The sequence below is a fragment of the Pyrgilauda ruficollis genome, unplaced genomic scaffold (genome assembly GCF_017590135.1).
Source record: "Pyrgilauda ruficollis isolate IOZ18807 unplaced genomic scaffold, ASM1759013v1 scaffold7, whole genome shotgun sequence".
Classification (NCBI taxonomy): domain Eukaryota; kingdom Metazoa; phylum Chordata; class Aves; order Passeriformes; family Passeridae; genus Pyrgilauda; species Pyrgilauda ruficollis.
The window spans coordinates 10,136,728-10,163,154 of NW_024528821.1; the positions used below are offsets into that span (position 1 = coordinate 10,136,728).

Genomic DNA, 26,427 nt, shown 5'->3' on the forward strand with positions numbered 1-26,427 from the left:
AACAGTCAGATATTGAGTCAGACTGATTGGTCCATCTGACAGTGTAGGATTTTCATATCATTATTTTCTCAAGAATGGGGAATTAGTGCACAGATTTTTTCCATCTGTCTGACTGTTTGGGAAAAAAAAACCCAACAAAACAAAAAAAAAAATTAAAAACAAAAAAACCAGAAGAGACAAATTCTAGTAAAATAGAAAGAATTCCTATTTACAGCAAGGCCTGCCTGTACCAAGTACTTTGTGTTGACAGGCTGAGGTGTGGAATGTAGCATAATGGCTGTGCTAGTAATGCTTCAGTGGGATTTTAAAATTGAGTGAGTGTGGGTTGTTTTCTCTCTTTTCTTGCACTGTCAGTTCATAAGTAGTTGATGCTCACTAATGTGTTCTGGACTTGTACTGCTTTTCACCTCTTAATTTGTACAGCTGTATGCAAAGATGATGATTGCTGTCACTGTCTAGATATGAGCTGGACCATGGCAGTGACAAAATTCAAATACAGCTTTCCCAACACAGTTAGCTGCCACCCAAGTAAGCAGCTAGTTAAAGGCCAAACATGTATTCTTGGATCAAGCAGACTAAAAACCATCCCCACTGCAAAAAGCATCTCAGTGTGCCTCATTCAGGTGCAGCCAGCTGTTTTGGTCTGCCCAGATGGTATCCTCAGGCTGAGAGATGCATGTTGACATGTTGGAGCTTTCCTTCTTCCTTTGCAGCTTTGACTTCTCACTGCCTGTTCTCATTATATCTGTACAGTACTTCAAGTTTGTCAGCATTATTTCTTACTGTTTTACAATTTTTTCCTTTGAGGAACAGCAGGTGCCAGCATTTCTTTCAGGTACAATGCGCTGTAGATAACCAGCTCAGTACTGTGAGCAAGTATTCAGTTCTTTCTCCAGTGTGGGGGAGCCTGGTTGGGAGTAAATTGTGTTTAAATAGTTCCCATGTAGCTGCTGTTGTCACGGGGAATGAATGGGATGTGATCACTGCAAGGGGCAGAGGCTGCTCAAAATGCTTCCACTCTTAGTCTTGTAAAAGTTTGCTTGAGATACAGTGGAGCTGTCTTAAAGATGTGAACTGATAACAGAGTTTGAGAAGCATGTCTTACCAAACTACTTACCCTATCTTGGCAAGGTTCAAGGAGGGTTTCAGTGCTCTAGATTAATTTCTGACACATTTCAAGGGTGATTTTTGACTTGCATAAACAAATGGAACTTTAAATGAACAAAAGTAATTCAAAACACTGGCACTGGCACTATAATTGCAGAGTTTTACTATTGGCTCAGGTTAAACAAGGCAACTGTCCAAAATTCAAGGTAATGCTCAATGCCACACCTGCCATCCAGATAGCTCCAGACAGATGAGGTCATTCCTTGGCATTTACTTGCTTTTAGTTCATTGAGTACATTCCCTATTTACATACCTAGTGAAGAATGGTATTCCCTTGGTGGCAAGATTTCCAAGTTAGATTTGGTTAGCCAAACATGAACCTGGTTAATGTTCCTAGAGGATCTCAGATGCTGGTGCCCAAACTAAATGCATCCTAACTAGTCACAAGTAATTTCAGGTTCAGTTTGAAATCACTTAAAGATCAGATTTCTATGTCCATTACAGTTATTGCAGGTACAACTTTGGAGAACCTTTCTGCATTCTAAGTTGACCTTTTTTTTTTGGCACTTGTCACAGCTTTTTTTGTGAATTCACTGAGCAAGTAGCTGTTGTCTGGTTAATGTGGATTTAATGCAATCTGTGCTTAGAATGGATATGAAATTGGGGAACTGTCATTCATTTCCACTGCAGCCAAGGTAAACACAGCATAATCCTGAAGCATGTCAGAGGGTTTTTAAACAGTCCCTCTGAAGCTTGGAGACCATCATGTACCTTATGTAAAGGAAGGATGAAAAGCAAAGCCCACATTTCCTAGGTATGGTGTGTTGCTAGTGGAACTTGTTACATGTGCACAGCTCATTGTTAGTTGCCCTATAATTACAAAGCCCTCAGTATTTGATGCATTGCTGGATTCAGCAGTTCAGCTCTGGGGGGCCCCAAGATCTGTGATTGAAATTCTAGTGCTTTATCTTATAAATTCTTTGCTTTGGTTTGCTGAGGTTTTGAATTGTTGTTTGAATCTTCCTAGATTCTTGTGCTACTACAAGATGTCAAGGGCTGTCCTGAGATGATTAGCTGGATCCCTCACCATTTATCACTTAGTTATACATTTGATCTAAGTTTCCAAACCCAATACTGCTTCTTTCTGCAGTGACCTGTGAACCAGGAGTGATATGTTTTGAAGAATGCAAGTCCTGTCAGAGAGGATTTCTGTGTTTGTCTTGATTAGATACTGTAGTTTTAAATGTGTTGAATTAGTGCTCTTGGAGTTGAGGAAGAATTTGTTGGCTAGCCTTGTAATGTGAGGCAGGAATTACATTCACCCTGTTATTTATAAAGGTGGAGAACAATATGGGTGGCTGTGGCATCACTTCTTCCATGCTGTGTATCTTAATATTACTATGGACATTTGTACATTAATTTAGTTTTAAGCAGCCACCCATAGTTAACTGTGACTTAACTTTGGACTCTTTTTAAAAAAAAGTTCACTGTTTTTGTAGCAAGGACAGGAAGCAAGTATGTGCCACCCTTATCAAATGTTACAGCCACGTTCTTGAATGTGTTTGGACATTAAAATGGGCTCTTCAACTACTGCTTTTCTGGGTTTTGGGGGGTTTTTTTGTTCCAATTTTTAATTTATATTTTTTTGCCATGAGTATTTCACATCAATGTAAGTAATTCTGGTTTCTCTCCCCATACTGTCTATTTATAAATATGGGTTTTTGGAGAACAAAGTCTAGAAATGTGAATTACTTGTCCATGCTTTAAAACTGCATCTATCCCTGCTTGTGTCCTATTATTGGAGTACATGGAGCTCTGCCAAACTTTTCTGTATCCCTGTTTAATTGGCTATATCTTGCTGCAGCAAAGCATAATTTTAGGGTGTTTTCCAGCTATATTTTTTTCTTTCTATGCCCCAAGCAACAGTCATGTTCAGGCTCGTGAGCTGACGGTTTTGCCATATTGGTGTAGTTGATTGAGGGCAATTGAGATCAGAATCTGACTCCTTGCCCATTCCCCAAGCAAATGATTGTTTGTAGCTGGGGCAGCTTTATTTTGCTATGGAAACAATCCTGTATTTTCAGGATTGGAAGAGGAGATCTGAGTTGACCTAAACCTTTGCTATTTATGTTTTAGTTTAGTAGCTTCCAGTTTGAAACAAGAAGTATCCAACCTTCCTCAGTTCTTTCTGTGAAAACAAAACTGACTAGTGAGCTTTTGAATTTATAAGAAAATTTATTGCACACTAAACCAGGGACTTCAATCACATTCTATCCCCAACAATATAATGTCTTTTTTGGCACTGACTTTTTGTGGAAGACTTGTTAAATTTCTTTTCTGTTTCAGTATGTTCCTGAAGTGAGCAGGCATTTTTTTCCTGCCAAATTTGTAGCATCCAAATCTTCATAAAAATCAGTATGGTGTGGGCAATAGGAAAAATCTGGAGGCAGAAGCAACATCTGAAAATGGTTGTCACTTGTGGAATCATCTATAGGCTTAAGGTTTAAGTAGAAGACAGTTAAAAAACCTAAAGAGAACTGGATCAGCATAGTTTCTCTGCCCACAAAATTTGCTCACATTTCTTTAACCAATTTTTAATCAAAAATAGGGATTATAGTGCAGCTACTTCCACTGTAATTATTTTAACTTTGAGGTAAGTTCCCTTAGGATGTGTCTGATGTACTCTCTCAGCTGCCCCCAACAGTCCTTCAAATAATCTGTTTGCTTTTGGGGGTAATTTGCTGGCAAACTCCACAGAAGTTGCCCTGGCAACAGTTTCCTCATGCAGAGCTTTCATTTTTGCTGCTCGCTTTCAAAGTGGGCTTGGAAAATGCTCATTTCAGTTTCAATGCTACAGTTCACTAGCATCTGTTGTTGCCTCTTCTGTTCCTCTTAGCTTTTGACTTGATGTTTCTCTTTCTTTGGAGGCCTTGGCTTCCCCATTCCATGGCTGTTTGGAGGGGAGACCTTGGCATAGCTGCATTTTAGGGAACAGTTCTTCAGCCTCAGATGGCACACAAGGCCAACTCTCTGCTAAAACTCTGTTCTAGAACGATTTGTAGGTGCTACTTGCTGTAACAGAAACGTGAGTAAGAGTGACCAAGTTGAGATTAGGAGGCACTCCAGCCTGGCTTGCCCCTCACACATCTGACGTGCCTCTTGTACACAGATGTGTTTTTTTCAGTGTGCAAACACAGTTCATGCCAGAGCTTGCTCCAAAATCTGCTTTTGCCTAAAGTTTTCTTTCTTTGGCACTCCCAAATTCCTCATTTTCTCTCCTTCAGGGACATGCTAACCCTTTAATATCCTGGCCTGAAATAGTAAAAATGTCACTTTCCAGATGAGGTAGCTGACCAGCTCTACAGCATGCAGAAGTATTTTTATTGGGTTTGCAGGGGAGAACACCCTATGAAAACATGTAAACCTGTGAAATCAGTTTGAGTGCTGTAATTGAAGGTAAATCTGTCTGTGTTCAGGCATTTCTTCAGTTAAGCAGGTGAGATGTTTAGTCACTGTTAGTTTGTCAGTGTGATGACTTCCTACAGAAAGATATTGTGTGTTCTAAATTTTTCTTTTTTGTTTTTTTTTTTTTTTCTGGTCATATTTCACCTCCACCACCACCTATTCTTTTTGTAGGGTGAAAGAGGATTCCCAGGCTTGGAAGGACAGCCAGGTTTGCCTGGATTTCCAGGACCAGAAGGACCACCTGGTCCAAGAGGCTCAAAGGTAAGTCCCAACTCACTTGAACGGTATGAAGGTGCTGGGCAGTGTTAGCTTAATTGTAATGCTGATCCTAAGCAATTCCAGAACTCCTGATTATCATTGGTTTCATTGGTAAAATCTTCAGCTGTTGGGATATAACAGGTTTTTTGGGTGGTTAGTTTGAATAGTCAGCCAGTGGAAAAAGATTGCTCTGAGTTTCCTGAGCAGTTCTTCACCCACACAGGTGCTTTCCAGCACTGCCTTTCACTGGGTGCTGCCCATTAGGGTCAAAGAACAGGTTTGGCAAGGTGCTGTGATGCAGCTTTGTTAGTCCTTGCACTAAGGAGATCCTGGCTTAGCTGAGTTTACTGATAAGAGCAGAGTTTTGCTCTCAGCTGCCCTTCAGGCTCCCACCATGTAGGTAAACTTTTTTTTTTGCAACTCTTGGCATTCCTGGGATGGGATTCCTGGGCTGGGTTTGGGTGGGGTGATGCAAATGAGAGCCTCGTTGAACCCGTGTGCAGAGAGCTGAGGAATGCTCCTGGCTTTCCCTGGGGGGGTTCCATTTACTTCTGTTTACTACTGAATTGCATCCTTACACTCAGATTGTGTAATTCAGCAGTAAAATTCCTCTGAATATATTTGCCTTTAACATACATAAGGGTAGCCAGGATCTGCCATTTGTTTTGTAAATGATCACAGTATAAACCTTACAGAAAACACATAAAGAAGCAAAAGAAAAAAATAGGCAGGTGATAAGAAAAAAAATAAAGGAGGTCTACACTGAAAGAGAAGATTAATTGGATATAACAAGAGTGAAACAGCACAGAGGTCTTGGACTAGAAACTTTAGCTACACTTTTATTCCATAAACGCATTTTCTTAAGGTTTTGATGCAGAGCTGTGCGTTGTGGTTGTGTGATGACCGTGGTGCAGAGTAACTCGAGCAGTCCGAGCCGAGCTGGGTCGCGGCTGCCCCGCTCTGCCCGCGAGGGGCCGCTGGAGGATGGATGCTCCGTGCCGGGCGGAGCTGAGGCTGGCAGCGCCCTGGCCTTCAGGAAAACTCTCCTCTAAGGCATGGTTAATCAGCTGGAACAACTGCTTTAAGTTAAAATCACTTTGAGCCCTTTAACTCAGGAAATGGCAGCTACTATAACTTTTAGCCCACTTACTGTGAACGTGTAGGAGAAAGTTAAGGTTTGCTGTTTGGTTTGATAGAAACACAAACTGCAGCCTGAGTGTGGGGTCTTGTTTGTTTCTGTTGTTTTGTTGTTTTTTAGGGTGACGATGGTCTTCCAGGGCCTATTGGACCCAAAGGAATCAGAGTAAGTATGGATGCAGTGTTAGGTTGATATGTTGGAATAAAGACCAACAGGCAGTGGGTGGGTCCTACCAGGAGTGGTGATTGACAAGAAAAAAAATTGACTTAAATCTGAAGAGCAATCTACCCACCATAAGAAATGGTACTGCTTTTTGTAATTAATACAAGATTGCATGAGCAATACTATCTTACTTATTGTTTCTATTTCATGAACTGTTTAGGGAGAGCAGCCCCAATACTCATTTGATCTGTTTTGCAACACAGGTCCTAAGCAAGTGCCAGTACTTTTGTTTCAGTGTATTCTGAAGTAGAGGCAGTATGTCTATGGTACATACAGGAGGGGTGGACTTGTCTGGAAGTCCTTTAGATTTTGTGCCTTTGTTTTTTCTGTCAGACACCTCATCTGGTAATAATTGATACATCTGACTTCATTGGGCTACATCCATTTTTCACACCATGAGTGTTTATTTATTTTCTCTTCATATCTCTAATCTATTACTTTAGTAGTTCTGCATTGTCTTTTCTATGTTTTTGTGGCTATTTCCCTGAAAGATTGGTAAGAACTTTGAATGCCATGTCAGCATGACATTCTTTTTTTTTTTGTTGTTTTTTTGTTTTAGAGGTGATTCAGATGTTTGTCTGTCTTTACTTACATCTGCACAAATAAATTATATTTAGTGACGTCTTGGTAAATCCTTTTGCACACCCATTCATACCATACTATTTCAAGCACATGGTTAATTTCCTCCTAGGGTCCACCAGGGCTTCCCGGGTTTCCAGGAACACCAGGACTGCCTGTGAGTAGCAATGGGCTGTGTAGATACAAATCTGTTCCCTGTTGTCTTTCAAGCCCAGAAGAGCATCCTGCACTCTAACTCTTCTTTCCCTTTTCTACCTTAAAGGGATTGCCAGGACAAGATGGGCCACCAGGACCTCAGGGTATCCCAGGATGCAATGGAACTAAGGTGGAATTCCTTAAAAAATCTTAATGCAACAATAATAGAGTAAAAAGCTCTTGTTCTCCTGGCTGTACCCAGTAGGTTTAGTCTGTTGTGTGCAACAGTACTTGCTGTTACTGAGTTGTGAAGGTAATCCCTAGATAACTCATTGAGAGAAGGAGTCATGGTCTGGTATTTAAAGCACAAGCTTTGCCTGAAATTGCCAGCACCAAGACACAGCACTGTGTGCTCTGCAGCCACTGTAGTTGAACTCTGTGTTCTAATCCTTACTTGTATAAGTTACAGCTGAGAGGTGTCTGATAATTACCTCAGATGCTGTGTCTCCTCATTGTAGTAGGCTCCTGCTACCAAGAAAAACTCATTACTTAACAGTGAGACTTTTTAATTATTGATTTTTAATATTCTATTAAAAATACTGATTCAGTGTCTATGTTGGAGGGAGTAATTTCATTCTGATGTGCTACTTAGCTTCATGTTGAGATTTTCCTAGAGAGAAGTTGATTTTCTATAGCATTCTGTGAGTTTTCCATCTCTGTAGTGTAGTACTTTGCCTGGAAGTGTGCAGAAACACCTGACTCTGGAAATTGTTTCCATCAGTTGTATGAATTAACTAAGTGATTATTCTATCTTGTTCCAATACAATTTTCTCTTCTGGAGTCCTAAGCTAACAAACTAGACTTTTGAATCAAAATTTGTTTATCTGGTTTTGTTATGTTTTGGTTTGGTGTTGGCTAATAATTTACTTCATCCCTAAGGGAGAGCGTGGATTCCCAGGCAGTCCAGGTTTTCCTGGTTTACAAGGGCCTCCTGTAAGTAAAAGATTTCCCAATCTTGTAATCCACTGAAAGACTTCTACTGTGAAAAATAAGATAAATATCAGCCTCTTTTTGCAGTTTTTCTTTTAATAAATAGGATTTTCTTAAATATTTAATCAGAGCATTTTAAATGTCCAATGAAAGTGAGTTTTTCTGCTACATGCTGTGGTAAAGCTTAAAAACCGCTTTGAATTCTCACATGCTGAAATGCTTTACTACCTGCAGAAAAATACAAATGCATGCATATGTGTCAGAGAAGGAAGATTTTGTATAGCTGAAGAGTATTACTGGTGATTAATCGGTCAGAAAAAAGAGACAAGGTAGGGTGGTTTTTGTATAAAGCACAAGGAGACAGCAAAGTGACTGTCAGAACCAAAGTACAAGCAGAGATGTAGTAGACAGGATAGATAATAGGGGGCAACATAGAAACAAATTGCTAAGAAAGGGAAATGTAATCCTTCTAATGCTCTACATTAACTATGAAAGTACTTCTCTAATTTTTCCATTTGATTCTGAAGTTCATTAAAAATTTATTTTCCCCTGTTCCATATATTGTTATAAGTTCCTGTCTTTGTTTGCCTCATGGTGTAGATCTGATTAGTGGTTTGCAAACAACATACCAGTGATTTATTTCTATTGATCTGGTTTTTTTTGTTTGTTCGTTTCTTTCTTTTCAACAAAGGGACCCCCTGGGCTGCCAGGTATGAAGGTGAGTGTGCTGTACTCTCACACCAGGTACTTACCAGACATGGGTGTGCAGTGGGATCTGCCATGAGTAACCTGCTTGTTTCATGCAAGACTGTGTGCATCCCCTGGAACCTGGGTGACATTCCTGGTGTTTCCAGGCCACCCCAGTGCAGCTAACTGGAAATTCTGCAGTAGCTTTGCTTGGGTCAGTAGCTCGAGGAGTAGCAGAGTGTTTCCTGAAGCTGTTTCCTTGGGACTGTGAAGGGTCAGTGTTGAGGCATCAAGTTAACAAAATGTCTACAAGCACCCAAATGAACCATTAGTCTGCTTGTGCATACTCAAAACACTCCTAAAGACTAAACAATAGTCACCCCAGTGGCAAGAATAGTACAACATCTTTGTTCTTTTGAAAATGGTTTTTCGTACTCTACATATTACATAGGTGACCTTTTCTCCTAATCTAGAGTCTCATGATCTGATGTTGAACCTTTTATTTTTTAAGGGTTTTGTTGTACCTTTGACCAATTGAGCATGGGCCAAAACATCAGTTTTGATTGAGATCTATTTAGGAGGAAACTTGACTGACAGAATTACACTGTTAAACTCCTGACAGGATAGCATAACACTGGTACTGGAAAATTTGGACTATTAAGCCAAATTGTCTGTTTTAGCTGTTTTTTCTTCACGGTTGTTTTCTTCCCAGTTTTTCAATTTTCTCAGTTTTCTTCCCAGTTGTTTTCAAAATATTAAAAGACAGTCTCGTCAGAACATATACTTTCAAAACAAAGATATTCCCTGAAATCAATAAGAAATTACTTCAATATGGACCACAAAGCATAATTGTTGTAGCAGCACACTCAGCATTAATCTCATGAGCTGGGACATTGCAAAAAGCTGAATGAGCCTTTTTTCTGTTGTGTCCTATCCACTGCTTTCACATGAAGCTGGAATGTTTCTTTTGTGAAGAATTTGTGTTTCAATCCCCTAATATTTTGGAATTTAAAGCAATGCTGCTATCTTTGTACAAAATAAATTTAATAGTTGTTAGTTTAACCATTTAGAATCTTCATCTCTCCTAAGCAGAGCTATTCCTGGAGAATCTAGTGCTTATATGAAGGTGCACTGCCAGGGTGTGGCATAGCTCAGAGTCTCTTAGAGTCTTAGAAGCCACTATGTGCCCTTTGGAGCCAAAATGGTGGTAAGGAATTGTAAAATGTGTTGTTAATTAAAGTCAACTGTATTTTTTTCTAGGGTGAAGCAGGTGAAATAATTACATCCTTGCTGCCAGGACAGAAGGGTGACCCAGGATTTCCAGGTCTTCCAGGAATACCTGTAAGTTGCCTAAAGTATTACTAGGCTGTGTTCTGCCAAAAAGATAATATGAAAAGTACTCTTATTACAGGAAAACTGGCAACTTGATGCTTGGGGATTCATATGTTTTCTTGAAGGTGCAGGGCTCACATTTAATGTACCTCTGACTTATGGCTTGAGGGAAAGTGTGTGATTCTATATTGCTCTTAACAGGGTGACCCACAGAAGCCAGAATGGTCCCCTGGTCAGGAGGGTGGTATCCAGCAGACAGCAGTACTCAGTTACTGATTTGCTTCTCTGCTTTCCCTGTCTCTTCCCCCTTCCTAGACATTCTTTGTATCACTTCTGGAGTTCCCTTCCCTTCTTTACCCTGAGTCGGTCACATCTGGCTTTCTGGCTGTAGCTGCTGTTTTGGGTGGTGGGAAGGATAGGGTAGTGCCTCAGCTGTTCTCCTCATGTTGCACCTCCTGAACAGTGTTTGTGCTCTCCCAGCAGTGCTCTGTGAAAACAGCTAGTGACTCCAGGCCCTGTGCTTCCCCACTGAGCCATTCATTGCTTTAGTGGAAGAGCAAGGGGAGCCGAAAATGAGTCTATCAGTCTGAACTGGGCAGGAGCCAGACTCCCATTTCCTGGTGCAGAGAGGCAAGCCCCACTATTCTGTGACCAGACTGAGCCTGTTAGCATTTCTGCTCCTCTGATCTGTGCTTCCCTATTGTCTGCTTCTGGCTGGGAGGAATCACAAATACAAAGTGTTTTGTTGTTCTCTCTCAGTGCGTGAAGAGAAAGAAAGTGCAAAAGTCGTTCAAAACAAACCAAAAAGCATTCCCCTCTCTGAGCCAAAGAGATGCATTGATGTTAAGAGCAGAACTCTCCTAACATGATGTACATCTCTTTAGGCCTTTCCCCAAGGACAGATTGGTAGGTTAGTGGTCAGCTACATTGATTTGACATGGATGGGATGCCAGCTGTTTGGGTTATTTGAGCTTAAAGCTCTCACTGGGGTTTTTTCATAAAAAGATGCCTCTCATGGCCTCCTCCCCTTCCTCAACAGGGCCCCCCTGGCTCCGTGGGAATACCAGGCCCAGTTGGCCCTCTAGGGCCCCCAGGTTTGACGGTAAGTTTCTTTAACCTTTTACTCTTAAAGCCTTAAATGGGACAGTTACTATTTCATTTCGGGTTCTCAGAGGCAGGTCAGTAAAATGCAGAGATCATGGCAGTCAGGACTTGGTTTGAGGATCACAGCAAGCACACATTCAGTTCAGCCTGGAGCTGTTACTGGGCACCTTTAAACAGCATAATTCTGAAACAACCTGTTCCCAGACATCTTTTTGCTTTAAGTTGTGCTGAATCATTGTGCCGGCTTCTTAATGTGAAACATGAGACAAGATTTAGCTTATTTAGACTATGGTGTTTAATACCTGACTGTTCAATTTCATTTTATGGTCTCACTTAAGGGAAGAACTGGTCTCTTACATATTTGTGAAGTTGAATAGCTTGAGTTTTCAAAGGCAGACAAGGTGCCTTGTCAGCATGGAGATAATTCACAGGCATCAAAGCTGCGATATTGTTGGGGTTTTTTTTTTTTTCTACAGGGGTTTGTAAAGTGCTTTTAAGTGACTTGTTTTTTGGTTTCCTTTTTCATTAGGGACCTCCTGGCCCACCAGGGCTGCCAGGACCCAAGGTACTGTCTTTCTCATATTGATGAACTGTTTTCTTTCTCCTTCTGTTTGTGATTTCTGTGGGCTGATGAGTTATACTTTTTGCAGGGTAATATGGGTTTGAATTTCCAAGGACCCAAAGGTGAAAAAGTGAGTAGGTGATCATAATGATATTCTTACTTATTACTTTCAAAATACTTATGCTTGCCATTTTTGTTTTTATTGCCTGTAACAAGCTGCATCTTCCTACACATTAGGGTGAACAAGGTCTTCAGGGACCTCCAGGGCCACCAGGACAAATTGGAGAACAGAAAAGACCAAATGACATTGAGTTTCAGAAAGGAGATCAGGTGAGTGGGACACTACACCTATCTGTGGTGGGGGTGTGATCAGGCTGCAGCCTCTGTTGGTTTGGCTCATGTATGCTCACATCCTGCTTACTGCAGAGGTTCTATTTTTTTTTTCCTCAGAGTACTGAATATTCCAGGCCTGAGTACTTTTCCTTTAATAGAAATCATGCCAGTCACATTAGTTTTTTACTTCCCTTTGTAAAATAACTATTCTAAAGAAACTCTCTAAAAGCAGTTCACAGTAACATTAAAAGCAGTTAAAATACTCCCATTCTTTGGAACACCCAGAATTGCAATTTTCAAAGCAGTCTGGGGATTCAGATTCCCACTAATTAACCAGCTGTGTCATCCATTGTGAAGAAGTCTTTCAAAAATTTTAATTCAATTTCGTCTTTTTTTGTTAGTAGTGATGCCCCAAGATCTTTATTCCTTGTGGTCTGAATAAAGTGCTTTCCCTGTTTCTGGCATCTCAAAAGTAAATATCAGCCATATTGTTACAAGTAAGCTCAAAGTACTGGTTTGATTGGTATGGATCCCTCCCTACCCATAAATGCCAGAAGGTCATTGGGAGGGTTAGCATTTTTTAAGTTATTACACTTTTTTCTCTTTCTTTTTCACTGGGAACATTCTGCAGTTTTGTTTAATTCTGAGTGCCACAGACAGTCTGAGCAAAACCAGCAGGATCCTGGGTGCCTGGATGTCACATTTGCCTTGAAGTTTTTGTGATGTTCTCAAATACCACCCTGGGTAATGGAAGAGTTGAGGTAGATACTTTGAGGAAAGTGTTGAAAGCACATTTTTGTGCTCTGGCTATTTTGCAAATGTCACTGTAGTAACTGAACTGTAAACTATTAGTTTCTTCCATCAGTGTTTGCATCAGTTTCTTCCTTTCCACCTTCTTATCTTGGGAAATGTGTCAGAGAAGAAAGCTTTGGGACACAGCAGTATTTTATCTGAGCAGGGTGTAGGGCAATTTTGCCCTTCATCTTGATCAAAACCATTTGTTACTTTTCCTTTCAGAAGAGCATTAAGCACCACTAAGGCATTAATTAGAACTGTGTGCTGCTGTGCAGTGCACAGTCATCCTGGGAAGGTCTCTGGTTTTGTCTGTAACTGGGTGATAGGACAGAAAGTAGAGCATTATGTGTCTTTATAATTCTAAGAAAACACAAGGTAACATTTTGACCACACTGTTGAAGCAAAAATTAATCTGATTTTATTGGGGTCAAAATAATTTGCTTCTGTCATTAGGGACCCCTGAAGGACTAATTACACTGGCACTAATTTATGTAAATGCACAAAGTAAAAGCATTCTATCTGCACTCCTTTTAAAGCACTAAGAATTATAAACATTCTGAGTGCTTTGCCTTTGACCAACATTTATAATGATTTCCAAGTCTGCAAATTGGTTTTTATTTTAGCAAAATGTTTGCTTGGTAGCACACAATCATTAAAAAATGTCAATATTGCAATGACTTTTTTTGTGAAATGCACGTGAAGTTCTGGTATGTGCCTCCACCTATGATTTTTGACTAAAACCAAGTGTGTTGATGGGCTTGAGTCTGGGATGCCTCCAAGAAAATAATGGGCACTGCACAGAAACTTTTTGAGGATTCAGTAGCCTGTAACTTTTCTTTAGGTTAATAGTGAAAAGGTGTAATAAGACAAAATAGAAATTAGAAGTTTTTAACACAATGAGCCTGTGATACTTTTCTGACAAACATACTTCGATCCTGATGGCCTCTCAATTTCAGCATTTACCAGTCATCTAATGACTGTTGCTCCTGTAATTTCAGCAGGATTTGGCATTTGTTCTTTCTTCCTTTTTGCCTTTCTTCTCTTTACTATTGCATAGCACCTGCAGGCCACTAAGCCAGCTGCTGCAGTGCATGCAAGCGGCAGCTGTGTTTTTAGTGGAGTGAATCATCTAAATAAACAGGATGAGCAGTTAATAAAATTTATAGATTTACTTGAAATTCCACACAAAGAAAGAAAAAATATGATCCTTTATAACTTGGAATCTAAACGACAGCAAAAATATTCTAGTTAAGAAAAAAAGTCAGCTGAGCTGCTAGGGAGTGGTGAAAGCTTTAATTCTCTTTTTCTCTGCCCATGCTTGACAGGGTATTCCAGGTGATCCAGGCCCACCAGGACTTCCTGGGCCTCCAGGCCCTCCTGTGAGTAGAACTCTTAGTTCTATTTTGATGCATCTGTATCAGAACTGTAACTTCATTCTGCTCTGGCTTGTGGGCTCAGTTTAAGATGACGTTTGTGTGTCCAGGGTCTTCCCGGTGGTGTGAAAGGTGAAAAAGGTGAGCAAGGAGAACCAGGCAAAAGAGTAAGTAGTCTGTTTAACCAAACATTTATCTTTCCATTCAGTGTTATCTTTGACAATTAAGCAAATGTTGAATTCAGGTGGGGCCATCAGCTTATGGGTAAGAGACTACTTTTTTTTCTCCTTGTAACCTGGCAACTGGCAGATGACGTACAGGGGTCATGACAGTGCTTCTAGCTGTGGCTCTGTGCTTTCTGACAGAATTGTCTACATGTAGATCTTAGTTTAGGGGACAGGAGAAAATAGTTTAAACTCTGTTACCTGGTTAACATGTGAAAACCTTCAAAGTTGTTGGACTGCTTGTCTGAAGCAGCAGTTTTCAGTTTCCTTTTAGAAAGGGTCTTCATTCAGTTTGCTCTGTACTGGGTTGCCAAGCAGCATGAGATTGGTGTGTGTGTGTAGACATATATATATATAAGCTGGTCCATGTAAACTCATTTTTGCTGGGTTTGCTTGTGAGGTGAGTCACAGAACCAAGTCTCTGAACTCTGTTAAGACCAAAAGTAGTCCATTTGTCACTTCCCAAGAGAGTGCCTTGATTTATGTGCTATCTGGGGAGGGCACAAGTCAGGATAGCTTTATCTGGGGATAGCAGGAGTCACTTTGCTCCTGATCAGACTCAAATCAATCCTGGAATTTAAATGTACTTGGATATCACAGCTCAGGAAAGCTGAAGAAGATCATAGAAGTGCTAAGAAGTAGGATAAAAATAACATGGGCTGGACTAGCAAAAAAATGAGAGGCTGTAACCAGCTCAAAACATTCAATCTTCACTTCCACAGCTTCTGAATGCATTGTTTCATCAACAAAGTGCCTTTGAAAATCAAGGCACGAGTTCTGCTCTGGTTAATTGGACAATATATAAACACTTTAGAAACATGCTGGTAGTAGGTTTTCCAATTTCCATAGGAAATAAATACAGTGGAAAAAATGTTTGGTACTGCAGATAAAATCCTTCGTAGTTGCTGAGATTTATAGAAGGGCTTTGATTTGTCTCTCTTAAAGAGCATGAAAAGCAGATTTACCAAGCCAAAAGTCTCATATTTCGAGTGCGCTTTAAATTGTTCCTTCTCTCTGCAAAAGTAAATGGGAACCACATAAATTTGCAAAGATCTGAAAGGATAAAAGTCCTGAGGGCATGTCAGATGCCTTTTGCCAAAATCTTGTTTACCAATATTTTTGTTTGGTTTTATTACTCTGAATCTGGGCATGTTGCATACTTGAAGTGCAATTTTGCTATTAAGTTACTTAAAGTTGCACTTTAGGGCTCCATATGATTCTGTGAGGCTCAAAGCCATTTCAGATATATTCATAAAAATGTCAGTCTACATATTCAAATAGATAGTTCTGCACATTCACAGGAAATCTTAAAACCTCAATTTTGAGAGTTAGAACTCATCACTAGTGAAAACAAACATCACAAATCACATTATACTCGGATTCACTAAATCTGTGAGGTCTTATTATCAGTTTCTCAGTGACTGAGAGCTGATCTTGGCACTGAGGAAGGTTCACTAGGTGAAGCTCAATCACCTGCTCTAGTTCTGCTCCAGCAGGTGCCCCCAGACATGGCTTCTGTGACTCTGACAAGAAAGTGCCATTTGTCTGCCCTGTGAATGGTCTGGAATCAAGAGGAGCTTGCCCTGCTTTTGTTGCAGCAATGACAAATCTGTTCAGCAAGAGCATGCCTTTTAGAAGTCACTTCTTTGAGCAGAACTTCATCTTGTATTTTCATTGGTACTAATGAGAAAGTCATGTTGATTTAAAGGAAAGTTAAAAGTCAAACAAAAAGTTTTATTTAGTTTCACTGGTCACATTATACTTATTTCCTAATTAAATATAGTGTTCTACTATTTAGGGGTTTAGGATCTGTTTTCCAAATAAAGAATTTCTCTAATGCTAAAATAAAAGGAGTAGTAAGCACAATGAATCAGCAGTAGTTAACTGGAGATCATTTTGTGCTGTATTCACCCAGCATTACTCTGAGACTGTCATGACTTTGTGCTCTGGTTTTCAAAATGGAACCTCGGTTTAGGTAACTCCATTGGTTATGGTTGATGTCTTTGTGTTGTCCCAGGGACTGTATTCTGGATAGTTTGATTTATTGAAAAATGGGAAACAAGTAACATAATTTCCATAAGAATTCTTTACCACTGAAGCATGTTATTTCAATGCATATTTGTCTTTGAAGGGAAAGCCTGGCAAAGATGGAGAACCTGGTCAGCCTGGTAGGGATGTGAGTAATTAATCTGTTTTTAATCTAAACAGACTCTTTATAAGCTTTTCTTTTGATATGGAGAACATCTGAATGTGATTATATTTCCCTTTTCTTGAAGGGTTTACCTGGTGGGCCTGGAATAAATGGTGCTCCAGGAAGAGATGGTGAAAAGGTATGCCAGGATTTTTTGTCAATATTGCTGTAATAGATGGAAAATTTGCCATCACTGAGTTCATTTCTGCCTGAGTAGTAATTGCATTGCCTTTGCTGTGTTGAGGAATATTTGCAATAACTTGTTTATGTAGTGCTGCACAGTATCAAAAATGCTCTTCATTTCATTGGTAGGGTGAAAAAGGTGACATGGGTCCCCCTGGTCCTCCTGGAATTGTAAGTTGCTGATCCTTTATTTTTTCTGCATTTGGTTGACAGTGTTGTTTCATTGTAGTTCTTGGCTGTCTGAGAGTCCTATCTCTGGATACAACACCAAGAGCACCAGAAAATTTTTCATACATACACTAACAGAAACAATGGTTTCCTTCTTTCAAGATCAGTTCTGTGCTCTGGGATTTGCTGGGTCACAAACACAGGCTGGACTATAACCTCAGACCAGCAGGACTGAGTCAGCCTCACTGAAGCCTGTTGTAACTATGTTGGCTTGGCAGGCAAACAGCTTCCTATTGGGGAGTGCTCTTTACTGGAATTTTCCCTGGTAATTCAGTGGAGTGGGGAAAGCATCCTGTCATTGGCATAAGGTTCAAAGTATGTTGAACTTTCCCTCCCTCACAACTCTTTATGATTCCAGTGACTCTTTTCTCAGCAATTAGCTTCACATGAGCATGTAACATTTACAGGTTGTTCCCAGACCAGGCATTGATGCAACAGTGGGACCAAAAGGTAGCAAAGGATTGCCAGGGCTTCCAGGAGCCAAAGGGGAGCGTGGATTCTCTGGTAGGCCAGGCCCACCTGGCTTGCCAGGATCTCCAGGTAGGAGTGCAAGCTTTAAATGAAGTTGTGTGCTCAAACGTGTGAATTGGGTATTTGGCTTTGCAGTCTTCACTCACTCCTTTTACCAGAAGGCAGAATATTTAGAGCTACCTTTGAGCTTGAGGGGTAGTCTTGAACTTCTGGGGATAATGTGAGGAATTCTGAGCATTCATTGCCCTTGCTGTGGTGAAGTGAGGATGCTGATCAGATACTAGCTTTATGCTCCTAGGGGTAGTCTATCTCATATCACTTATCTATAATTAATATATGTTGTCTATTGCATTACACAGAGAAAATTTTGTGTGCCATATGTCTGTTAGGAGATTATCTGAGTCTACAGTGGGAGTAAGCAGTGACACCTGTATGTGCATTATACATGCACAGAGAGGAACATAATGATTCTAATGATACAACTTATATATGGGGTTTTTTCTCATCAGTAATTCTTGTATTAGTCCTAGTTTTTGGTTTTTTTTGCCTTTTTTTTTTTTTTTTTCCCCTATCATAAACTTAGTTGTCGAGTTTCAGGTCAATTCTTCAAACAAATATCTCCAAAAATGTGAAATGTATGTCGTTGTCATCCTTGCAAAAATGTGATGTAAACCATTAAGCTAGCAAGGAACTAAGTCCTTCCTGTCTTAGGGATCACTACTGTTGGACCTCCTGGCCCACCTGGCTTACCTGGTGAGAGAGGACAGAAGGGAGATCCAGGTTTACCTGGGGTTTCTATTCCTGGGCAACCAGGAGTCGAGGGACCACAAGGACCGCCAGGACCACCGGGTCCCCCAGGGCCACCTGCACCATCTGTTGCTCCTGGTAAGTGATGATCACATAAACAGCAAGTAGAAGAGACTAAACAGCTTTGACACTTGTTTAGGTTTGGGTTTCTGTGGTTTGTTTGTTTGGGTTTTTTTAATTCCACCTCCAAAGATGTTGTTTATCAGCAGCTGAAGTCCATGAGATTCTATTGCTGTAGGTTCTCCAAGTTGCTCCCATTGCAAATCAAGACATCTGTAGGAGAACCTTAGGCTTAAGGAGAGGTACAGAATTTGTTCCCTGCTAAGAGCTGTGATAGCAGGAGAGTCAAAGGTGTAACTTTTCACAGAATTCCAGTTTCATGTCTTAAATATTCTAGTGTGTAGACCACATGAAATTAGCTTTGGAGTGGACACTTTGGATGAAAGCACTTAGCTTTTCTTTGGTATAAGGAGAGTGGGGAACGGCAGATGGAATATAAGAACTGGAAAGCTGTAGTGGAGAGGGGCTGACATGGTTCAGGAAGGAATTTAGTGTCTGGATGGCATTGGCATCTGAAGTGCCCTTGCTCTGATGATGATTCATAGGCATGTTTTTATGATGAGGCTGAACATCAGAATGAAGTGTAGAGATGGAAGTGTGTAGGCTGTGGAAAGCAGTGGGAGATGGTTGAGGTTGTAAAGAATTGAAGATTGTTGTGTAATATCACTGTTTCCTTTTGAGATTGAATTACATGTGTGGGTTTTCACCAGCAATCCTGTCTGAATTGCCAAAATGTTTGGTCTGTGATTATGGTGGGTGTATTAGAATCTCCACACAAATACATTTTTGTACTGAATACATGTATTTGGTGCTGCTGTCAGTCTAATACAAATAGATATTAAAACCTCTCCTGATTTTCCTTAGGTGAAGGGTTATGTGAGCAAGGGCCACCAGGTCCTCCAGGAATTCCAGGACAACAAGGTTTTACAGGGGAGCGAGGCCAAAAAGGTGCAGTGTCATGGCTATATTTTCTATTTTTCTCCTTTTTTTTAAAACTTTGGTAGAAAACGTAAAGCCTGCATTAAATAGTGATTAATGGTGCCCCTTCCCAGTAGGGTTGAGTGCAGATGTTTTATGTCTCTGTGTAAGAAAGCTGTTTCCTTTGAGTGTAGGATAGTCCTTCACACCTAATATTAAAGCACAGGAGTCTGAGTGACTGAGGCTATAACCAATAATGATCTCTAATAAAGTAAATGGAACCTGAGATTTATGAGTATATCCCAGGCAGATAGAAACTGTGTGCTTTGTAACAGCAAGCAAGTCTGGCCAAGTCTGTGTGAAAATGTTTTCTAGTAAATTAATACATTTGACATTTTTTATGGAAAGCAGCATTAAAGTTATAAATACAAAACTCCCAATTTGAGCTGGTCAATCTGCAGTGAGTTTGTTTGTTTGCTAAGCAAAAGAAAGCCATATTTAATATATATCCTTGTTTCCAAAAAGACAACCTTGCAATGAGGATGCTGATATGGGTAAGTGAGAATCTTTTCCTAGCCCAACCATGGACATCATAAATGACCTTAGACATCTCACTTAATTTTGTACTCACTTCAAAGAAAAATATTTTTTGTCATGGAGATTGTAAAGATTAACTAATTAACCTAAATGAAATGCTCAAATGTTTCACTGATGAATGTCACATGAGTCTGTATGTGAAGGAAATTCCTAAGCTTCTTGAAACAAATCTTTTTTTATTCATGAAATACTTTTACTCTACTTTCAAATCAATGAAACATTCCCAATATTTATTTTGTACTCTTGGAGTTTAAGTTTGGGATTTTGATACATGTGGTTTATAGTTGTAGTTAGAAGTGTCAAGTACCTACTTTAAAAGGGGACATTATTGCTGAGAAAAAGAAGTCCATAGTTTTATTTTCTATTTCTGAAAGCCCTGTTTTTGTTTTAGTTATTTTTCACTGTCATAAATACATTCTAATCATCTCTGATATTGGTTGTCTGACTCCTAGCCACCAAAAAGCTTCAGTTTAACTTGTGGGGAGGGAGGAGGCTTCTAATTTTAAGCAATAATTATTTCAAGTAGTCACTTTGGACCTGGTATTATAGATCAGTAGCAATAAAACAGTCGCTGTTGTGCTGAGTTCTTTTAATATTTTCTAAAACCTGATGCTCAAGTACACTTTTTCAATGCAAATCTTTCTAGGTGATCGAGGAGACACATGCTTCAACTGCATAGGAACTGGAGTAACTGGTCCTCCTGGGGAGAGGGGACCACCAGGACCTCCGGGTAGTCCAGGTAGGGCTGGAGTCTTCACTAGTTGGCTTAATATATTCCATAAAGTCACTTTTTATCAGGGTTGTCTGGGTGCAATGGTCACAATATATCTGTATATCGTGTACAAGTTCAAATGTGCATTTGTCAGTGCAGAGTTGGTGCATGTTCCCCCAAGCTGGAAAGAAGCAAGATGGGTGTGTGTAAAACAGACACTCATTCTTTGAAAATCTAGTCTTTGAGAAATATTTACCTGTTCAAAGACAGCCTTGCAAACTTTCTGCATTTTGAATGTTTAGGGTCTGTTGTAGATTTAACTGAGAGAGAAAAATAAACTTCTACTACTGCTATTCCTGGAATAATGGAAGAGATGGAGCTTTTAAAAGCATGATGTTTCTTGACACTACTGGTTCAACTTAGAGTTGCAAATATGTTTCTGCTGAAATAAAATGAAGCTCTCAAAAAAACCCCAAAAAACCCAGAGTAAACTTTGTCTGGTTTTAAAACAACTTAGCTATTATCAATGAAATGTAATGTTTGATATTGCAGCCTCTCCAGGTTTGTTTTTCTTTTGTTTCTTCTGCACTACTCAGGTTCTCCTGGTTTTCCTGGACCAAAAGGTGAAAAGGGGCTTCCTGGATTAACTGGCCTTGTAGGGCCACCAGTAAGTGGTGGTGTTATGTTCTGGTGGGGAAAATAGTGTCTCGTTTGTCTTGCATGATAGGTAGATCTGTAAACAATAGATTTAATTTATTGTCTAATATGTATTTTTTTGTCCATAACTATCCTGAATGCATGATTTGTACATTGTTCCATACTCAAACTGAGTGAAAAAAAAAACCTAAAATACCTTCTTTTCTCTCTTTATTTCGATTTGTACATTGTTCCATACTCAAACTGAGTGAAAAAAAAAACCTAAAATACCTTCTTTTCTCTATTTATTTCTTTTTTTTTTTTCCTCCCTCAGGGCTTCCCAGGCACCCCAGGTGCTCCTGGTAGACCTGGTCCTAAAGGAGACCCAGGGGATGTCCTGACTTCTCCAAGACTGAAAGGTGACAAAGGAGACCCTGGCTTCCCAGGACCCCCAGGTCTCCCTGGCATAGATGGCACTCCTGGACGAGATGGACTGCCAGGTTTGCCTGGCCCTAAGGGGGAACCTGTGAGTGCCATTTTAGGCTGTCCTTGACTGGATGGATGTTTTGGGAAGTCCTGTGTGCATTTGACATAGTGCAGATAATAGAGCTGGCACAAGTGCACTTTGTCTCTATGTGATAAGGCAGGAATTCTCTTCAGTAAATGCCAGTCTAGTGATGATACACTGAGGTGCCTCCTGAATCTGCCAGTGCTCTTGAAATAAGCTGAGGCTCCTCTTGGGCAGTGTCAGAAGAACCCTTCTGCCATTGTCTACATTTCCCCTGTGTACTGAGAGGAATTGTAGCCAGGTTAGGCCTGCTCTCTACCATGTTAGCAAGATGTAGGCAGCTCATGAGAGCTGGAAGGATGGAAATTGCCAGAGAGTTTCAAAGCAGAAGCAATTAAAACACTTTTGATAGTAAATACATTCTTTCCCATCATGCTCTTTCTATTTTCAGGGCAGTGTTGCATTCAAAGGAGAAATGGGTATTCCAGGTGACCCAGGGATACCAGGTCCTCCTGGAGAGAAAGGGCTTCCTGGACCTCCTGGTTTTGGTCCACAAGGCTCACCTGGTGAAAAGGGCATCCAAGGTGTATCTGGCCGTCCAGGGCCTCCTGGTGTCCCAGGTGAGTTGGTCTCTGTGTGCTGTTGAGCAGGTGCTGCAAAGCCAAGCTTTGCCCCTTCTGTTTCAGGTAGTTCTCAGCACATAATACTGCTCTTAAACATTTCCTAGAAACTTTGTATAACCTGCTATTTGTGTGCTCCCTTACTGAGGGTCCTCACAGAATCAGAGGGAGGGCAGCATCTGTGTCAAGTCACTTTAGGCACGTGCTTCACCTTCTGCTCTGACCTCCAGGGAAGTTTCTCCTTCCCCACTGACTGCAGTGGAAATGCACTTTGTATGCTTGGCTATACTGCAGCTAAAACAGGCTGGGGAAAAAAGGGCTTGCTTTGAACAAGTTTGCTTTTGTAAGTTTCTTGTCAACTACACAGATCCTAATCAAGTAGTGCTGGTGTCAGCTATGGAAATACTATTCACATGATGGTACCTAGGATGAAGCTATTAAAAAATAACAGTTCAGAAAAACTGAGCATTGAACAGGGCTTCTGAACCTCTAAGTGCTTTGTGGGGCTTGGGACTAGAGAGCCTATTGAATAAACTATTGCTGATGTCTGAGTTCTTTGTAAGCTTGGGATGGGACTGGCATTATTTCTGCTTTCAAAAAAAAAAAAAAAAAAAAAAAAACACAAAAAAAACAAAAAAGCAACTCCTACTGAGTGATTCATATTTCTGCTTTTTGGTTTTAGGTCCAAAAGGTGACCCTGGCCAGACTATTACAGAACCAGGAGTTCCTGGTCCCCCTGGTCCTCCAGGAAGAATTGGTGATCCAGGTCTTCCAGGTAAAGCAGTAGCTACATACCCAGGGGATTCCAAGAGCTTTTTATTCTGATTCTGGATAACTATGTTGATATTCTTTTTACAGGAGATCCTGGTCAGCCAGGTCAGCGTGGTTTACCTGGCATCCCAGGTGCAAAGGGAGAGCCAGGTATTCCTGGCATTGGACTTCCAGGTCCACCAGGCCCCAAGGGTATGTTTACTGCCCTGGCACTGTGTTGTACTGGCAGGAAGAGGGGGCTTAAGGGGTACTGTCTCTTCACTTTTTACTAGTGAGTTGACTTTGTCTCTAGAATCCTTTTAAAAATGTTTGTCCTAAAGTTATTCATCTTTATAACAGTTTCAGAAATACCAGGATAAAAAACTGCTGAGCTGTTGTTACTCTGTTCACTGTCTTGCTCCTTCTCAGTAGCTTGCATTTTTCAGTAAACCAATAACACTTTGATAAAACTTTGGGAAATGAGCTTGCATCAATAAATGATCTCCAAATGCTGCCTCAAGATGTTAATGTTTCTGATGTGAACTGCTTGTGATTTTTGTAAAAGACCAAAACATAGGGAGTGCCCCCTCTGAGAGTCCCAGAGACCCCTTGTGGCAAAGACTGAATGCTCAGAAGTTCTCTCAGCTGAATGGGTACCCCTTCAAGTATGCTTGTGCTAGAACAGAACCTCTTTTCATGGGCTTTAGGCATGTCTGGAGGAGTTGTTCTAACGCTCTCTGGTGTCCTTTCTGCTCCCTAATCTTCCTGTTATGTGTAGGTTTCCCAGGGACTCCAGGCCCGCCCGGAGCTCCAGGAACTCCAGGTCGCCCTGGTCTGGATGGACCTCCTGGACCACCTGGTTTCCCAGGAGAGAAGGTCTGTTTGCCATAAAACTTCCCTTAGAGCTTTTTCTGTGTCATTGGGAAGATGGTGAGGAGGATTTCACCTCTTGTTCTCAGCTTTTGTTGGTGGGGAAGTAAAATATTTTACTTGACATTTTGAGTGGGGGTAGTAAAATAGAAATTGAACTCTAAGATGGTGGCCATTTTTAATTGTTACTTTCAACATTTTTAGGAGAGGCTAAAATTAGAAAATCCTCTTTTAATTTTTTAAAAAATTTATTTGTTATAGGGAGACCGTGGATTTGGAGTTCCAGGACCACCTGGGCCCCCAGGACCCCCAGGCATAAAAGGAGTTCAAGGACCTAAAGGTGACCCTGGTTTCCCAGGAAATCCTGGTCTCCCAGGCCGGGCAGGCTTTGATGGAACCCCAGGGCCCAAAGGTATGGAGAACTCTCCCCTGTTTTGTTCCCCTATACAACTTCTAAAAATGTAGATTGTGCTGGGAGGCATATGGCAGTTAAATACAAGCAGTGCTGACTTTAGAGCAATTACTTCAAAATCAATTTTTCCAAAGCAGACACACCTATGTAAATGGAAAATTGTGTTCTCAAAAGGCAGCTAAGGGAGTAAATCCCAATCTGTGGGTCAGTACTTGAAGCTCTGTATTCTAAAGATAAATAATGTTTATATGGAGGTAAAGCTTTATTGATAGAATAATTGTCATTTAGATGCACTGTGCTTCCACATGCACAGAGTTAGCAGTTCATTTACCTCTGCTCCTGACCATGGTCTGTACTGACCTGCCCAGCATGCCTGGTTTGCTGGAGAGCATCTTTGGAGTTTGATGTGGATGATGGTGCAATATATATGTGTGTGTAGCCTAGAAACATAAACTTCATGTGGTCCTCGTTGACTGAGGACAAATCTCTGGCCTTGGGCAATAGCCTCTGGAGTGTGGTTTTTTCTCTGTTAGACCAATGTTTGTTTGCATGCAAGGATGAGATTTCAAGTACAATGTGCAGGGACTCTGCTCTGCTCTGAAAGCAAATGTCTCTGAAATTAGTTCAGTATTTGACTAAACAAGAATGTTCTTTTAGGTGACCCTGGACCAAGTGGACCACCAGGACTTCCAGGCCCACCAGGCATCCCTGGCATTGGTGGTCAAGGTCCTCCTGGATCTCCAGGACCTCCAGGTCCTGTTGGCCCCCCAGGTAAAACTTACACGAATGGTTCCCATAGGTTATTTCTGGCATATACAAGCAGGGACACAGGAGGCTGAAAGTTCCACTCACAGATAGACTGATAATGAAATTTATGTCTCCGAAGGGAGTTTGGTTGCCTTTTGTCTAAAATGACTGGTGATTGATAAGATACTGTTCCATCTCTACACAGAAGGGTACATGTGCATGCATGTACATCATTCTATTCACAAAGATTGTTCAGGGAAATTCCTTTTCCTTTCATTCAGTGAATGGGCTTGCTGTGCATCAACTCTTGATGTTGCGGATATGTGGCAGTCACCACAGTGAGAACACTTCCTGTGGTCTTCAGCGTGCCTTGCACCGAAGTCCTTCCAAACCCATCCAGTTCCAGTGTTTAATAAAATAATTCATTCTGCCATGCCTGTAAAATGTTTGTGTTGCATGTCTGTGAGCTACACTATTTGAACATGTTTGTGTGTCAGCACTGGGCTTGTCATTGTTTGCAATGCATGCTGACGAAGTCATGGCCAGCTCTAAGACCGTGGATCATGGGTTGGTCATATTCAGATCTTTATGAACTGAGAGCTGAGATACAGCAAAGTGCTGTCTAGAAGGTGGACAAGCACTTGAGTAAACAGACCCATGGAGCTTGAGTTCTGCTTGCATGTACAGTGTGGGTCATGTTTAAATCTGTTCTTCCTGAGAGGGGCAAGGAACATGTGATCAGGGCACCAGCAAGGCTGGGATGTGCCCAGTGTTGGGAGCAGGGCCCAGAGGGGGTTGGCACAAGGCACACAGGGGCTCCCTGGGGCAGCAGTGGGTCCTGTGCCTGGCTGGCTGTGCTGACTGTAGGGTCCTGAGCTGCACTGGAGGCTAAATGAAACAGAAGGACCTGATTTGGGGTGAGGGGGGGATGGATTAGTGTGGGTTTGAATGTTTCATCCAATGCATGTTCTTTTGTCTTCCTGTACCATCTCCTCTGGTGCTAGCCAGAGTTTGATTTGATGTGACCACCAGTTTATTCTGCAAAATTCCAATGCTGACAAATGCACAATGATTACTAGAGCTGATGGATTTGAAATGCCTTTATTTTCACTCTTCATGTCTGTACTGACTAATCAGTGTGGCTATTAACAGCATGGGACTCTGAAATCTGGTGCATGCTGGAAGGTCCTGCTTGAGAAATCCTTATTTCCCTTGGCACTGCTCTGTCTCTGTTCTGTGCAGAATGCCTTACATTCCCTTCTCCCATCCCTTGTGTGTTCTACTAGGCTGTTTTGATTCTGATCCTTTGTGCAGCATTAGGGTAAAGTTCCTGGGACTGTGTTTTTCAGGTAATTTGGAAAATTCTTGGAAGGAAGTCCGTGTTCAGAATTTGCTTTCTCTGCACCACCATTT

The 26,427-nt window shown here is 40.9% G+C and overlaps 1 protein-coding gene across 3 annotated transcripts in view; it reads left to right on the top strand.

Annotated features, from left to right (window-relative positions):
• COL4A5 (collagen type IV alpha 5 chain) overlaps positions 1 to 26,427 on the top strand; it is a 74,200-nt gene that overhangs the window by 22,439 nt on the left and 25,334 nt on the right. For all 3 annotated transcript variants that reach the window (XM_041485276.1, XM_041485277.1, XM_041485278.1), the window contains exons 3-30: positions 4,744 to 4,833; positions 6,089 to 6,133; positions 6,882 to 6,926; positions 7,032 to 7,094; positions 7,844 to 7,897; positions 8,586 to 8,612; positions 9,842 to 9,922; positions 10,953 to 11,015; positions 11,547 to 11,582; positions 11,668 to 11,709; positions 11,817 to 11,909; positions 14,033 to 14,086; positions 14,191 to 14,247; positions 16,436 to 16,480; positions 16,581 to 16,634; positions 16,808 to 16,849; positions 17,314 to 17,446; positions 18,089 to 18,262; positions 19,109 to 19,192; positions 20,406 to 20,498; positions 21,068 to 21,138; positions 21,442 to 21,633; positions 22,067 to 22,235; positions 22,918 to 23,010; positions 23,094 to 23,198; positions 23,764 to 23,861; positions 24,117 to 24,267; positions 24,925 to 25,038. In XM_041485276.1, coding sequence (XP_041341210.1) covers positions 4,744 to 4,833; positions 6,089 to 6,133; positions 6,882 to 6,926; positions 7,032 to 7,094; positions 7,844 to 7,897; positions 8,586 to 8,612; positions 9,842 to 9,922; positions 10,953 to 11,015; positions 11,547 to 11,582; positions 11,668 to 11,709; positions 11,817 to 11,909; positions 14,033 to 14,086; positions 14,191 to 14,247; positions 16,436 to 16,480; positions 16,581 to 16,634; positions 16,808 to 16,849; positions 17,314 to 17,446; positions 18,089 to 18,262; positions 19,109 to 19,192; positions 20,406 to 20,498; positions 21,068 to 21,138; positions 21,442 to 21,633; positions 22,067 to 22,235; positions 22,918 to 23,010; positions 23,094 to 23,198; positions 23,764 to 23,861; positions 24,117 to 24,267; positions 24,925 to 25,038 — 2,368 coding nt within the window. The remainder of the gene's footprint in view (positions 1 to 4,743; positions 4,834 to 6,088; positions 6,134 to 6,881; positions 6,927 to 7,031; positions 7,095 to 7,843; positions 7,898 to 8,585; positions 8,613 to 9,841; positions 9,923 to 10,952; positions 11,016 to 11,546; positions 11,583 to 11,667; positions 11,710 to 11,816; positions 11,910 to 14,032; positions 14,087 to 14,190; positions 14,248 to 16,435; positions 16,481 to 16,580; positions 16,635 to 16,807; positions 16,850 to 17,313; positions 17,447 to 18,088; positions 18,263 to 19,108; positions 19,193 to 20,405; positions 20,499 to 21,067; positions 21,139 to 21,441; positions 21,634 to 22,066; positions 22,236 to 22,917; positions 23,011 to 23,093; positions 23,199 to 23,763; positions 23,862 to 24,116; positions 24,268 to 24,924; positions 25,039 to 26,427) is intronic.